The sequence below is a fragment of the Leptinotarsa decemlineata genome, unplaced genomic scaffold (genome assembly GCF_025532065.1).
Source record: "Leptinotarsa decemlineata unplaced genomic scaffold, Ldec_3_MD MMD2_P_RNA_scaffold_2, whole genome shotgun sequence".
NCBI classification, from domain to species: Eukaryota; Metazoa; Arthropoda; class Insecta; order Coleoptera; family Chrysomelidae; genus Leptinotarsa; species Leptinotarsa decemlineata.
Genome location: NW_027412529.1, coordinates 26,359,916 through 26,376,736, shown reverse-complemented (window position 1 = coordinate 26,376,736; position 16,821 = coordinate 26,359,916). Strand labels below are relative to the sequence as shown.

Genomic DNA, 16,821 nt, shown 5'->3' with positions numbered 1-16,821 from the left:
TAACAATATTGGACAATAAAGAATAAATGCAACAATAATTAATAATATTTATATAGTCAGGATCAAATCGAGTTGAATTAGAGTATGAATTGTAATATATTCTACGCTATTGATTCAAAAAAAAACAACTGGAAATAAAATGTGTAACATTCCCCCCTTACTTCAAGAAAATTTACTCCGGTAAATTTTCATTGGCGCTAGCCGGTTTCAGATCTTTGATATTCCAAACACCCTTGGATGAACCATTTGAATCCATTAGCTCATACGTCCAATTAGATACTCTTCTTTTAATAAGAAATGGTCCGATGTATTTTGGAGCGAGTTTACTGCTGTAATACTTAGATGCATCAGATAATACAAAGTTCTTTCTCCAGACTAACTGATGGGGCAAAAACTCTTCGGAGCGACGACGAAGGTTATATGTTTTTGCACTCCTCTCAGCGGCCTTTGATAAACGAACTTTGACTTCGTTAAACAACTTTCGAAAACCTTCCTGCCTATGGTGTTCATCCTCTCGATTCATGTTTCCCCAATCCAATACTTCTGTTAGTCCTTTCTTGTCAAAGCATCTCCCATCGAGCACCATATTTCTTCCAAAATTGATGAAAAATGGCGTATTACCCGTAGATTCGTGAATAGCAGTCCGAGTGGCACAAGCTATTTTAGCTAAGTTGATATCCCATTTCCTATGATTTTCCGATACGTAAACCGCTAACATTCGTTTCAACGTCCGATTAAATCGCTCTGTTGGGTTAGCTTGAGGGTGGTAGAACGCATTGTATCGAATTTTCACTCCATATTCAAACATGAGCTTAGAAAAGATATTTGATTTATACTGCGGTCCATTATCACAGATGATAAGACGCGGTACACCAAACATTAAGAATACGCCTTCTTCGATCGACTTCACCACCAATGATGCAGTTGCTGACCGGAGAGGAAAAACTAAAGAAAACTTGCTGAACAAATCCATTACTACCAAAATATACTGATACCCTTAAGTAGACCTAGGTAACGGTCCCATTATATCTGTAGAGATAATCTCCCAAGGTTGTGTCGCTTGAGGCTGTGGAGTCATATGACCTCTAGGACCTTGTTGTTCTCCGTTATGAGCTGCACAAATAGAACATTTCCTGATATACTTCGCCACATCATTTCTGAGTTTTGGCCAATAATATCTCTCCGCAATCTTGCCATAAGTTTTTAAAACGCCCATGTGACCAGATGTAGGAGGATCGTGAGCTTCCTTGATTATAGAATTCCTACGTTCCTTCGGAACCACTTCTTTCCAATTATCCAATACATTTCTCAACCCGAACGAAAAAGTTTTAATATGTTTGAACAATTGACCATTATATAACCTCCATTGCGGGTATTTCAAAGGTTCAGCGGCCACCCTATTCAACATACTATGATACCAAGGATCACCTACATCTACGGATACGTCATCCACACATCTTACCAAACGAGAGAGCGTATCAGGTACTACGTGATCCTTCCCTTTACGATAAATTATCCTAAAATTGTATTGTTGTAGGCGAACCGCCCACCTTGCCAATCTTCCAGTGGGGTCTTTTAGGTTCTGGAGCCATACTAAGGAATGATGATCAGTGATGACTGAGAAAGGAACACCCTCTAGATAAGGTCGCAGTTTCTCTATCGACCAAAGTACTGCTAGACACTCCCTTTCTGTGGTTGAAAAATTTCTTTCCTGCTTTGTCAGGGATCTACTCAAATAACTTATTACCCGGTCACCTTCCGGATGAGTTTGTATTAATACAGCTCCAAGCCCATAACCAGAGGCATCGCATTGGACTACAAATGGTAAGCTATAATCGGGGCAATTCAAAACCGGTGCACTGACCAAACATTCTTTTATTTTCTCAAACGATCGTTCACATTCAGGTGACCAAATAAATTTCCGAGATTTTCTCAACAATGCCGTTATGGGTGATAACAGAGTAGCAAAATTTGGTACGAAACGCCGATACCACGAAAATGTGCCAATTATACTCCTCACTTCTTTCACATTCTTGGGCGCAGGTAATTGTAACATCGCTTGGACTTTTTCCGGATCCACGTGAAGACCATTTCTATCGATGACATATCCTAAATATCGTAATTCTGAGCAGCAGAAATGGCATTTGTCAAAGCTAACGGTGAGTTTAGCTTCTCGCAACCGGCGGAATACTTCTTCCAAAATCCTAAGATGATCTTCAAAGGTCTGCGTGATAATGACGATGTCATCTAAGTATACAAAGACATGTGGCTCAAGGTCTGGTCCAAGTACTTGATCAATTAGGCGTTGCCAAGTTGCAGGCGCGTTGTGCAGCCCAAATGGCATGCGTTTAAATTGGAAGAGGCCTCTACCCGGAACGGTGAAAGCGGTATACGGTCGAGACTGTTCTGCAACGGGAACCTGCCAATAAGCAGACTTAATATCAAGTGTGGATAGGAAGCGCGCATCGCGTAACTTATCCAGAGTACTAGAAATGTAAGGTAATGGATAACTATCTCTTTCGGTAACGGCGTTCAGCTTCCTAAAGTCAACGCAGAACCGGAAACTCCCATCCTTTTTCTTTACTAGCAATATAGGTGAAGACCAGGCGCTCTTGGATTTCTCGATGACTCCTGATTTTATCATTTCTTCCAACTCCTTATCGATGTAGCCTTGTACTACGGGACTGACGGGATAGTATCTCTGCTTGATTGGAGGAGAATTCGTCACTATAACATGTTCAGCTACCGAAGTGCAACCTAAATCTGTACCCATCAGTTCCCGATTCCGCTGGACAACTGCTTCCAGTCTTGAGTTATCAATGGGAGATAGAATACTATGGCCTTGAAGGTGATCGATCGTATCTACATTCGCCGGAACATCCGAAAAATTCCATTCATCATGTCTCAAGTCCGGGACAATCCCCATACTTTTCCAGAAATCGGCACCTAAAATAAGGATATGAGGAACCTTCAGCACTACCAGTACTTTCATTATCCTGACACGATCTCTGACACGAAATGGTACAGTACATTCCCCTGCACTCTGGCATATATCCCCATTAGCCACTCTACAGGTTATTTTCCGACTAGAATCAAATGCCAACCCAAGATCTTTGACCAGTTTCCAACCTTGACTTCCTAAAATAGTAGTCGACGCCCCTGAATCCAATAGACCTAACAGATTTATACCCAAAATGCTGACCTTAAGATAAGGTCTCTCATCATGATCGGCGTGATCCAAAATGAAATCTAACACTGGTTGCAACTTATCCTTGGTCGAACGATTTTTCCAGACGCTTCCCCTTCGACCACTTAGGAGCGTCTGACCCCGTTTCCCTCTTTGGCACACTTTGGGCAATTCTTCGACGTGAAACCTTCCGCTTTACACTTGAAGCAATATATTTTTTTTGGCAATGCACATCCAATAGCTCTGTGACCGACTTGATTGCATCTAAAGCAAGTAATTTGTCGGCTAGCCGAAGTGGTTGGTGAACTCGAAGTTATATCCAGTTGATCCAAGCTGTGTGATACTTCCACAAAAGCTAAGTCCTTTTCCAAAACATTCATTCTTCTGGTTGGTGGTTCGACGTAACTATTTATTGAATCACGTCTGGCTTCCATTTTTCTGCAAACAATCCTTAGCTCGTCTATAGTGGTGGGTAGAGGGTCTCGGAGTCGATCCTGATAAAACGGATGCAGGTTTCTTATGATGATCGACAGTTTTACTTCCTCATGTACTGGACATCGCAACCTACTAAAATAACTAGACATAACTGCCAGGTATACTCCTATGGATTCTGTTGGGTGCTGAGTTCTCTTCCGCAACTCTTCGAATAATGCCTCATTATGGTTAGCAGACAAATACTCTTCACGGAATTCTTCTACTAGTCCTTCCCAAGAATTCACTCTACGACGACACTCCTTATAAAATTGGTACGCTTTATCAACGAATAGATCCAAACCTGATTCCAATAACACTTCGGGGGGTACATTTCTCGCTAAGCGTAGTTCCTCAACCATTTCAAAGAAAGCTGATACAGAAGTAGATTTTGAGTTACCCGAAAATTTCTCTATAGACCACTTGTGTGGTGGTATCATTTTAGCATTGGCCCCTTGGTTAACTGAAGGCCACGTTCTAGGAGAAGAACTTGGTACACTATGTACCGACGCTTGAAATGCTTGACTAGTTGCAGCACCTTGCAAAATACTTAATGCTGGCGGAACTTGATTAGCCATTCTGAGGTCTGCATCGATTCCATCCAACTTGATCATAAAATCTTCGAAGAGAGATAACGCTTTGGCTAGAATATTCGCCTTCTTTTGTTTCCTGTCTTCATCGTCTTCTCCATCCATCCGGTCAACTCGACCAAAAACATGGGCAAACTTTGTTTGTATTTTAACAACTTCACTACTTCCCGTACCAGATGAGAAATCTTCTATCCTCTTCGCTATATCTTCATCCAGCTTCTTAGTCACTGCCTCCAAATCTTCTTCAAAAGTGAAAGGATACGTTGGGTATCTCAAACTTTCTCCACTCTTCTCAAACCTGAAAGCATTAGCCAAACGATGTCGCATCTCCTCGCAAGTTCCCAGACCGATGCCACGCAACTTCGACTCATACTCCAATTCATCCTTGTCCAAACGATTGATTGTCATTTTTCTTGACATGCTGACTAATTTCTAGGAGAAGTTTTTTTTCACCGAACAAGGAACTGACGATGTAGAATACTAGTGAATATCGTTGAATTAAAAAGTATACCAGTACAAATAACTATCCACAGAATATATTATCACAGAACAAAAGATAAAAAAACAAATTTTCTTGAAATGAAGAAAATATTATTACAAAAAAAAAATCTGTATAGCCCCACGTTGGGCGCCAAAATGTAGCGCTCAAAATTCTCCTCAAATATATTTGTTCCAAATCATAAACAATAAAAAAAATTAAAAAAAAACAACTCGTTACCTCGTAGGTCAATTACTAATTATTTGGACAATTGCCGCTAACCTTTAACCAGTGGAGAAGGGAGTGGTTCAATCAAACTTTTATAATGGGCGCCACATGATTTTTTTTATTGTCCAAAAAAAAGTTCTTAGAAGTTCATCACACTGAAATCATGAAACAATGGGATGGATAAGGCGAGTAATTGACAACAACAACAACAAGGATAGAGCAATATCTATTGTAGTAATACTAATAAACAACATACACCTGGTAATATGAGATTGAAAATAAAAGTTTATATTCTCACATCCAAAAGCAAAATCTCGAATATAATAGTTAGCAGAGATCAACCGTCTTGTTATTGACTGCGTTTGTCTCCCGACCGTAGCTTAAGCTTAAGCGCAGGCGCATGTATAGGAGTATGAAGTAAAATTGAAAATCCTATCAACGAGGAAATCTCCGCTTTCCATAGAAAAAAAAAAAATAAAAAAAACAATGAGACGTATCGCATACAATAATAAATTAATAATACAATTAGAGAAATTTTCCGCTTAACACTAGGTACTTGCGTTCCAACTTGACAGGTCCTTTGGTGCCGGTGGGATTCCAAAATACCAAACTTGCCAGTCACGTCAAAATTTCTATGTTTGGTCAGTAAAACCAAATTAGGCTAGGCAGACAAGGTCAGGATTTTCTGATTAGTTGACGAGTTTCAAAACCCAACCATAAAACCCTTCAGAAAAGGGTTTTTGCTATTGGTAAATCAATTTTAATTAGATGAATGTTCTTCTGACAAAACAAAGGTTTTCTGTGGAAAATAACTCGCCAATATTTTTCCCAAATTAGCTCTCTGGACTGGTAAAATCCTCATCCACAGGAACGTCTTTTCTCCTTTAAAACGGCCAGATACCGCTAGCAACAGATGTGAAGTGAAACGATTCAGGGCCTCTGATCCCCATTAAAGGATGTGATTGACCTCTAACAAATTCTCCAAAAACCAACAAGAGACAATAGAAGGTACTATAATCACTACTTAACTTTCGAAAAATGCTGATCCCCACTCTAGGGTAATAATGCCAATTACTTAACCACTTTCGAAAATTGGGCCCGATGTGTTTCTTTCAAAGATCACTAACAAAATGGCTCCTTTCCTCTCTTCACTTCAAAAAAAACAATAAGGAGAAACATCGGTAATCGATTTCAAAAATCGATAGTAGGCAGTTCCTGCAACAGCTGACAGGAAATAGTTGCGGAATTACTGTCCAGATGGCAATAGCAATAAATGAATGTATTTCTATAACAATTGTACAACTTCTGTTAATGAAGGTTTCATATAACAAAGTCAGCCTAATTATCCCACACAACAATGACTCACAATGAATAATAACCGTGGAAAAGAAGAATAGAACCAGTAAGGAAACGCCCTCAGAGAACAGAGGAAATTATCAGCGGAACTTGGCAATAGCGCTGGGTCCCTTAATGCAGGAAACTTTTCACCTTGATTACCTACGAATACCTGTTCTCGGCAGGAAATATGGACTGCTACTATTCTACCGTAGATGGCCAAGGTAACTGATCAGCCCGTTGGAGTAACCAACATTAGCATAACAATATTGGACAATAAAGAATAAATGCAACAATAATTAATAATATTTATATAGTCAGGATCAAATCGAGTTGAATTAGAGTATGAATTGTAATATATTCTACGCTATTGATTCAAAAAAAAACAACTGGAAATAAAATGTGTAACAAAATACCCCTTTATATGCTTTTTTAAACATTTGTCTCAACCCGGTGACAGATTTTGGCAAAATTTTCACGATTTCATTCGGCATAATAATATGATTAGATCAATAAGCCAGGCACTGTTTTTCGTAGCAGGCTTTGAAATTAAGTCTTTTCTTTTTTCGTTGTTATAATTTTGATAGTTAGGTATCTACAAACGCTTTTCACGAGTATTTGTTGAAGAGAGTTATAAAAGTGTTTTGCGAGTTTTCAAAATGGTAAATCTCAACTCAGTCGAGAGAATTGAGATTGTGCGTTCAGTTGGTGATAATGCTCGATCAACGAGGGTGGCCGCGGAAGAATTCAACAGAAGACGTCCAGATAGTGAACCAATTGCCATGCAACTGTCTCCAGAATCAATACGTTGTTCAATAGAACCGGGAGAGTAAATGAAACACATGTACCGAGACAAAGAGGGAATATAGAGATAGACTGACACATTTTAGATTTTCAAGAAAATCCGAATAATAGCCTGTGGCAGATTTCACGTGATTTACACGTTAATATATCTAAAATACTTATATGTTTGAAAAAAAGTTATTTGCTTCAAACCGAAAATCATGCATACTTTAGGCAGAGGCGATGAGGAACGAAGGTTGGAATTCTGTTTATTTTGACGAGGTGAATATTTGAATTATAATAACTTTCTGAGCAATACTCTCTTCACCGATGAGGCGAGATTTACCACTAACGGTCAGTGTCCACTCAGAATTCCAGGCACTGGGCAAGGGAGAATCAACACAGATTGATAAATGCAAAATGACAATATTCACAAAAAATCAATGTTTGGTTAGGAATATTCAAAAACCGTATAATAGGTCCAGTGTATTTCTCGAAAACACACTAAACGGTGGAGGATTTTATAATTTTTGACAACGAAATTCTTGGATTTCATGGAAGAACTAAGCATTGAAGAACGTAGAAATGTTATATTTCAGCTAGACGGTGCCTCCATTCACAATGTGATTTCTGTGCGGCAATATCTTGATGAAAAATTCAAGGAAGATAGATTCGGAAGAAGCAGCCCTTTTATTTGTTGGCCCCCTCGATTACCAGACCTGACTCCATTAGGTTTTTTCTGTGAGGAAAGGATAAGGCAGTATGGTGAAATAACACCAGGCCAATTAAGGAAGACTCGCTAGAATTTGAGACGACGTTATGAAAAATGTATAGAACTTGAAGGAGGATGTATTGAATACTGCAATATCTGAAAAAACTGTCCCATTCATCATTTAATTTATTTCTTTTGGTATTTTTTTTAATTAAAAACACGTTTTCATATTTTGATATGTTGATTTTAATTAAACTAGAGACAACTCCATGAAACGATTACAACATATGTAACTTGGTAGCTGAGTATCTTGAAAAATCTGTTTTTAAAATCTGTTTTTCCGTTAATCAGCTGTCGCCCCCATACGAACGACAACTCTCAGAAGTTGAGAAACTTGTGCAAGCTAAGGACTAACGAGGTCTTACCTTTTAACGTGTGATTCCTAACACGGTTGCAGAATCATCCCCGCTTCAACCAGATAAATTCTTTCGAAAAAAATATCTGGTCGAGGCGGGAATCGAACCCACGATCTTCCGATTGTTAGTCGGGCGCACTACCATCGCGGTATTATTTCATTGAATGGTTACTTCATCTTTTCTGTAAAGTTCATAGACTTACATACAGGGTCAGTCAAAAAATATACCCTGTGTACTGAAACTTGAAATCTAGATGTTCGAAATATGCCCAAATCGAATGGGGTATCCACTTTTCCGATAAAAAAATGCCTTATGGTCCTTGCAGGTCACAGTAAGCCTTGAAAATGAGAATAATTCATATCTGTCAACATATTAGGATAGAGCTCGTCCAGTACCATAATTTGAAATTATCATTTTTCAAAATCGGTTCATGGGTTCCAAAATAACAGGGTGTTGCGGTTTGTAATCGCTCACACTGCATATCCTGTCTTGGTAGCTGGAAATTGCACACATTTTATTTCTCTATGTTTCACCCTTGATTGATTTTCCATCAATTCAATTCTAATTTTTCTAGTTGTAACGTGAGTAATATATGACAAAATTTGTAACACCAGAAAACTGTGGGACTCTTTCACAATAATAACTGACAATTTGAATTTAGATTGAATGCAGCAACAAGAGTTTTAGAGATATTGTGATCTGTCTAAGGCCTTCAACTGTGTTTCTCATTATATACTCTTGGAAAAAAATCAACTACTACGCAATGAAGGGGATGACTTCAACACTTTCTAATCAATGATATCTGCATGAATCTCCAAGACGTCTTTTTTAACGACAGCTTGTGCGGTTTAAGATATGTAATATTTGGCGCACCGAAAGGCTATATTTTAGGACTACTGTTATTAATAATCTGTATAAATGAGACTCAAATAAAACACAGGCACCGATCTTAGAGCACCTTAAGGATTTTCTTGTTGTGCTTGCGTTTTGTTCTTAAAGAAAAAAAAATATAAAATTATTTTTAACACAAATGCCACCACAAAGTTTTTTGTACAACTGTCCTGTTTGCATAATCAAATAGATAAATTTAATATTTCTATAAAAACACACTTTGTCATCTCTTATCAGTTAACTATTTTCATATTATCGCATTTGCTGTGAAGTGGCCGTGTCAGGTGACGCCGAATCACCTGGTTACCAACAAACAGTTTTGTTTATAGCTCATGCGAAATATAACTTTCCGATGTCAAAGTCCTTTTTAAAAAAATAATTTTATTAACAAAAATAGGTGTAAACAGTGTGAGAGCAAAATTATAACTGAATTATAAAAGTATTCTTCCCATGAAGATAATATTGCTTGCACATCAGTTTCCCAGAATCGCGAGATTCTGTTTCAGCATGGTCAGCGGTTCACATGGGAACGGGCGAAATAATTCCTCCCCCCGAAGATTCAACGTAGGAGGGTCAGCAAGGAAATTAAACCCTGGACATCTCGATGTCCGGATTTGGTTGGGATGGTCCTATGGTTTTGCACCCTCTGGAGCCAATCTTCTTGTACACTAGGTTCAAACAAATTGATACTAGGACCAGGTAGACAAATATCGTCCAAAAACTTGGGATATGTGCTACGTCTTTGAAGGATATAATCTGTTCGTTTTCCATTATCGCTGTTTTTATTGAATAAAATTCATTCAGGTTCAGGTCATCAAGTTGGATATCTATTGACTTGGGTGGTTCTGGCTTCCATTCGTCCAAGTCTGGTAAGATGATTGGATCACTATTGGTAACTTGGTGATCGTTGGTTATAATTTGGTTGCCACAGGATAACTGGCATCCAATTGGAATGTCGAAAAGATAACTTCCAGGTAGTAGATTCTCGATTTCGTTCTGGTTCTGGCACTTGAGTTTGATAGTTTGTTGAGCCGGTAGGAGGACAACCCATTTGTTTGAGTTGTCTGATGGCTGGTCTCAACAAATGTATAATTGTCTCCTTACAATTGGAGGTGTTCTGGACATTGAGTAGCTGGATTTCGCATGGATTGTCCTCTGCTCAAGAATGCATACAATTTTTCGTTTTTTGACAAATTTTTGTTTTGAGGTACAACAGCCTTAAACTGACCCTTAGTTGATATCGGAATAGAAAATAGATAATTATCTTGCAAAATTGAATTCATTATTTCAGATGTATTGATTATCTGATTCAAGATGTCTTTGATAAACATAGAGTTTTCTTTATTCGTTTGATTTTCAACAATTATTGCTATTTGATTTATTTTTGATTCCAAAAGCCTTTTGTTATGTTTCACTTGCTGAACTGTACTATTGAACTGATCAATTAATGAGATTGAGAGTGAGTTTTGCTTCTTGATGTTCGTTACTAAATTATTTTGATTATCTTGTAATTCTTTGATCAGACGATCATGTTTTTCACCATCGTTGGAATCTAAATTTCCTGTGATTGACTTGAAAATGGATCCAATGCCGTTTATAAGACCGCGTTTTGTTCTGAGTGGATGTGGTAAAATATTGATCAGTCACCCCCTTTTCCGAAAATTCTAATTTTTTTAAATAGTCAGATGTGTCCCATGAGTAGTCTTTGTGACCGCCTACAAGTGTCCTTACATTTTTTGAGTGGAATTTCAGTTTATTATTGGATTCAAATCATAATAATGAATAACTGAATATGCTTGCGTTTCAACTTTGGCTGTTCCAAGTTTGAGAGGATTAAGTCCTGGATTGTTTTTTAGGTTTTGTTTAGATATATTTTCCTGGAGTCCGAGAGTTCCAGATAATCTGAAAAGTGAATCAATTTTCAATGGGAGATGGGTATTTTTGAGAGGACGTTTTAAATTGTCCATGTGAATTTTTTGTTGGTTTTCTGTAGAAACTGTTTTCATTGTATGGATCGACTGTTTTAATTTTTTGAGTTGGTTTTTGAAATTTATTTGCATCCTTCTGCCTAATATGTTTTTTCACGTAAACTTTTTGTTTGGTTTTGAATACAATGGTATCATCGCGTTTTTTATTTTCACATTCTACTATCTATCTTCTCTTTCCGCTTTATTAGATCCGAGTTTATTTTGGAATAGAAGAGTTTTGATCGTTCCTTGTGATCTAGTGTGTTCTAGTGTTGAGTAGACGAATGTGTTCTAGAAGAATGGTAGAATGGAACCGTTCTATCATTCCATTGGATTGCGGATTGTGTGGCGATATGAAATAAACTTTGACTCTGTGTCCGAAACGTTCCGAAATGAGAAAGTTATTGAATTCAGTACCATTATCAACGATAATTCGTTTGGGGATACCATGATGAGAATGTTACATGTGTAACAGAATTCAATTGTCTCTACCTATATCTATTGATCATAATAAAACTTCCTTGAAAATTTAATAATTATGTTTTGTTTATTGCTATTTGGTCGAAAAAATCGTGTTAAAAATACTTTCAAAACTAGTATCAAAAATACTTTTAACACTAGTGTTAAAAATATTTTTAACAAGCTACTTTGTAAACATCATCTTTTCATACTCTTGACAACCATTAAAAATGTCACTTTTAATGACAGTTGTACAAAAATGTGTATTACAAACATACTCAAGCTAAACACAGAAAAATCACAGAAGCTGCTTAATACTACCAATAAGTCACTACAAAGAAAAACAAGTGTAAATAGTTCTAGTTTGTCCTAACAAAATAATTGACTTATTAACTCATCCTATTCTGAATTTAATATTCTTTCAGCCTTTGGAAGACTAAAAAATCCATATGTGTATAGAAAAATAAATAAATGAATAATCCATATGTGTATAGAAAAATAAATAAATGAATATTATTACTCTAGAAAGCTCGTAATGCACTATTTGGAACCTTTGGTGTAGTAATGAATATTACTGCAGTTTTATTCCCGTTATTTTAACACCTCGACACGTGTTTTGATCTCCAAGTAAACATCTTCCAGAGGAAGATTAAACTAAATATAAGTAAAATGTTAACCTTATTTATACCATAGATACCTCAGCTAGGTACCTGTGTCTTAAGTGTCTTAAATTAAATTGAAGGGGTTATATTTTTTACGAGTGATTAAGTTTTGGGAAAGAAAGTTTTTGGCTTTCTACTACTCCAACTTGATACAAAAAAAGAAGGATGAGGAAGTCTTCCAAAGAAAGGAAGGAAGTAACTCTATACATGGATGTGTAGATCATGCAAAGAAGTAACTTTCAGACACAAACTGAAAGAAAGTTCTCCTGAAACAGCTACTTTCATATAAACATTGAATTATACGAAAGAAAAAATTCTTTCGAAACAAATACTTCTATATGAACACTGAATTATACAGAAGATACTTTTCTCTATTCAGTTTGTATTTCAAACATTCGTTGTGGAATAAAAATCAGATATCATTCACATGAGTTCTACTTTAAATGAATGGTAACAAATTGCACTTACATAGAATACTGCCATCCTCACTGGTATACACCGATGTTTCGCCTTAAGACACTTGCCCTAAAGCTCTTCAGTACCAAATTGGATAACATTATAGAAAATACACACACTTCATTCATGAATTACTATTTTTAATGTCACGAAATGAGCTTAATCTACTTATGTCATCGATGACATCGTAATGACATTCATTCACCTATTTGATTTAATCCCAGCCAAGAGGAATCTTATTTGAATTGAAGGGGTTATATTTTTTAGGAGTGATTAAGTTTTGGGAAAGAAAGTTTTTGGCTTTCTACTACTCCATCTTGATACAAAAAAAAAGAAGGATGAGGGAGTCTTCCAAAGAAAGGAAGGAAGTAACTCTATACATGGATGTGTAGATCATGTAAAGAAGTAACTTTCAGACACAAACTGAAAGAAAGTTCTCCTGAAACAGCTACTTTCATATAAACATTGAATTACACGAAAGAAAAAAATCTTTCGAAACAAATACTTCTATATGAACACTGAATTATACAGAAGATACTTTTCTCTATTCAGTTTGTATTTCAAACATTCGTTGTGGAATAAAAATCAGATATAAATTGTGTCTGAAAGTTACTTCTTTGCATGATCTACACATCCATGTATAGAGTTACTTCCTTCCTTTCTTTGGAAGACTCCCTCATTCTTCTTTTTTTGTATCAAGATGGAGTAGTAGAAAGCCAAAAATTTTCTTTCCCAAAACTTAATCACTCCTAATGAATATAACCCCTTCAATTCAAATAAGATTCCTCTTGGCTGGGATTAAATCAAATAGGTGAATGAATGTCATTATGATGTCATCGATGACATAAGCAGATCAAGCTTATTCCGTGACATTAAAAATCGTAATTCATGAATGAAGTGTGTGTATTTTCTATAATGTTATCCAATTTGGTACTGAAGAGCCTTAGGGCAAGTGTCTTAAGGCGAAACATCGGTGTATACCAGTGAGGATGGCAGTATTCTATGTAAGTGCAATTTGTTACCATTCATTTAAAGTAGAACTCATGTGAATGATATCTGATTTTTATTCCACAACGAATGTTCGAAATACAAACTGAATAGAGAAAAGTATCTTCTGTATAATTCAGTGTTCATATAGAAGTATTTGTTTCGAAAGAATTTTTTCTTTCGTGTAATTCAATGTTTATATGAAAGTAGCTGTTTCAGGAGAACTTTCTTTCAGTTTGTGTCTGAAAGTTACTTCTTTGCATGATCTACACATCCATGTATAGAGTTACTTCCTTCCTTTCTTTGGAAGACTCCCTCATCCTTCTTTTTTTGTATCAAGATGGAGTAGTAGAAAGCCAAAAACTTTCTTTCCCAAAATGTCTTAAATTAATTTTACAATGTATCCTTATGTTATAGTCAGGTAAATCTTATAATTAAAATATTATTTCAACAAGCTATATAGTATATATTATAATTATTATGATTATTATTATAGTACTATTAGGTATTGGCCACCATCTTTATTCATAATATTATTATGTTTATTTATTTCTACATTCTCGTAGGCATCTAGATGCCTGTTTTCGTTAATTTGTCTAACTAATCTCAATCGAAACACGTGTCGAGGTGTTAAAATAACGGTGTTGCACTACTACTTGATTACTTCAAAACTTTAGTACCTTATTGTTTTCAAATACCTCTGTGAATGTAGTATTTCATGATTTTCTCAAAACTGTATTAAATTGTATGGTTATTTAAGATAATTGAGTTTATTCTAAAATGATTTCAATATTTCAGATTATGATTGTGTCAACTCAAAAATTGTAAACATGATGAGAATTACTATTTTATTGTGTTTTATGACAATAATATTTGCTCTCATGGGTTTCTTCCTGGAAATTATTGGACCAAAACACTTGTTGTACAAATCTCTCAGAAAATATGCCATAATGGCCACTTGTAGTGGTAAGTAAATATATTATTTTGGCTCTCTCAGTACCTATTAATAGTATTATTGTTTCAGTAATTTGGATAATGGTTATCATTGCACTTTCATACTACATAGTAGTACTTCTGGAAGACTCCTTAGCTAAGGTTTACCCCAAAGTCGTCTCATCTGTAACATATGGAATAGGATTCTACCTTATAGTTGCTTCAGGTAAAATTAAATATATAATAACATCAATATATATCAATCTATTTTGTTTTAAGTTATTTCAAGAACTCAAGACCTCTCTTTTATTTCTTGAACTTGAGTCAGTGATTGGCGAAGGTTCTACTCATAAGAAAGTTATCAAAGGGCTTGAAGATATGATTGGCGAGAGGTCTGGGGAGTATAGTGGGTGAGGCAGAACTTCGTTTAATTTTCGGACGGTGATTTGTGAAAAGTGCGGACGGGCGTTGTCGTGGAACAGGATTTGAACCTTGGGTGTACTTGACTGGCTCATCGGTGTCCAACCACTGTCATGTCTCCTGTTGATTCAAAAAAGGATCGTTTTGGTTGCGCAAAAGCAAAGAAAAACATACCTCGAAACGTGACAATTTCTGTCAAACCCTCAAATCGTGGGGAACCCACTTTTCGAAGTTTTCGACCTTCCTAATACATTGTAAACCATCAAAAGTCGCTTGGGAGCTGACGCCCAGTTCTTCCACGATCCCACGCAGCGTTTGTGATGGATCAGTCTCCACCAGGGTACTTGAATCCTCGTCCTGAATTACTGTAGGTTGGCCACTTCTGGGCCCATTTTCGAGTCTAAAATTTCGACCGAAATTTTCGCAGAGCAATGTCGAGTAGCGTTCATTAACACTATCATTGCCAAGTGCCTGGTTAATTTTTCGGGCTGCTTCGGCACCGCTTTGGTTTAACAAGAATTCGTAGAGAAAAATTGTCCGAAAATCACTTAACGACATCATATAAATAAACCGAAAAAAGACAAAAAGTTAAAATTTGGAAAAAATATCGACCGAATCAATGAATAAAATACAAAATTATCTATCGATCATTATGTATTACGACACAGCAGAATAAATATTAGTTGAGACATGGAGCTACAAAAACACATATACGACTGATCCCAAAGTTTAAATAAAATAAATATAGTTTAAAAAGACTAAAAAATACGCTTTTATAGCATACGAAACTAAAATATGAAAAGTATGGTTTAAAACACGCTTTCAAAGAACATCGAACTAAAAAGTCAAAAACAAATTTTAAATAAGCTTAAAACAATAACGAATGAAAAATACTAGTATTATTGTGAAAAAAAAGTGGGCGTTTTGTGCCATATTTTTTGTATATCAAGCGCCCGTCGCTTTTTTCACAATAATACTAGTATTTTTCGTTCGTTATTGTTTTAAGCTTATTTAAAAAAAATATTTTCCACTTTTCAGTTCGATGTTCTAAGTTTTTTAAACTATATTTATATTACTTCAACATTAAAAGTGGGACTACAGTGTAGTGCAAGTAGTATATACTTATGCGTGTACAGTATAGAAATCATTTCTCAAACATTTCAGTTCGAGTCAGGAAATGTTCTATTTCCTATTAGTACTGTCATTTTTCCTGAGATTGCTTTCTGTGTTTGTTTTACTTGATAGGTTTTCAAAAAGTGCATATGTTTCAACTGTTTTTCTGAGACCACTGATTTCAACATGAGCAATACATACATACAGCAACAATACAATACATTTTTATCGTTGAAATTTGTACAATGAATCAATTCTTCTTTGATTAAGATTTCGATTTTGTGAAATAGCCTAAGATGTTCAAATGAACATTTCCAGCGTCTTCAACATGTAAATCACGAAATTCGTCGCGTTTTTAATCTTATGTCCATCCTATTAAAAAATTTGCACTTATTAACAGTTTTATCATTTCTAGTAGATATGGTGCACAGACATTTCTTTTCAGATTGTTCAAATTCTGGATTAGTCACATACATTGCTGCTTCACTGATTTCTTGTAGCCATATGGAAAACTTCACAATATCAACAAGTTTCTTGGACTTTTTCAATTCGAACACCTTTCTTCCCCATTCCATTTTCTAACCAGCCGTGAGTTTTCTTATTAGTTATATCATTTAATAATTAATGGTTCGAGAGTTATCCTTGTCTGTTCAAACTTTCTATTGTAACTTCCAAATTCTGTCCTTTGTTGAAGAAATCCAAGGTATTTTCCTATCATCTCTCAAATTGAAAA

General features: G+C 36.0%; 1 protein-coding gene across 2 annotated transcripts in view; it reads left to right on the top strand.

The window, feature by feature from the left end:
• Positions 1-16,821, top strand: part of LOC111513539 (transmembrane protein 127) — a 44,760-nt gene that overhangs the window by 14,751 nt on the left and 13,188 nt on the right. For both annotated transcript variants that reach the window (XR_002723229.2, XM_023169761.2), the window contains exons 2-3: positions 14,421-14,588; positions 14,647-14,781. Coding sequence is in view for 1 of the 2 variants with exons in the window: in XM_023169761.2 (XP_023025529.2) it covers positions 14,421-14,588; positions 14,647-14,781 (303 nt within the window). In the remaining variant the exon portion in view is untranslated. The remainder of the gene's footprint in view (positions 1-14,420; positions 14,589-14,646; positions 14,782-16,821) is intronic.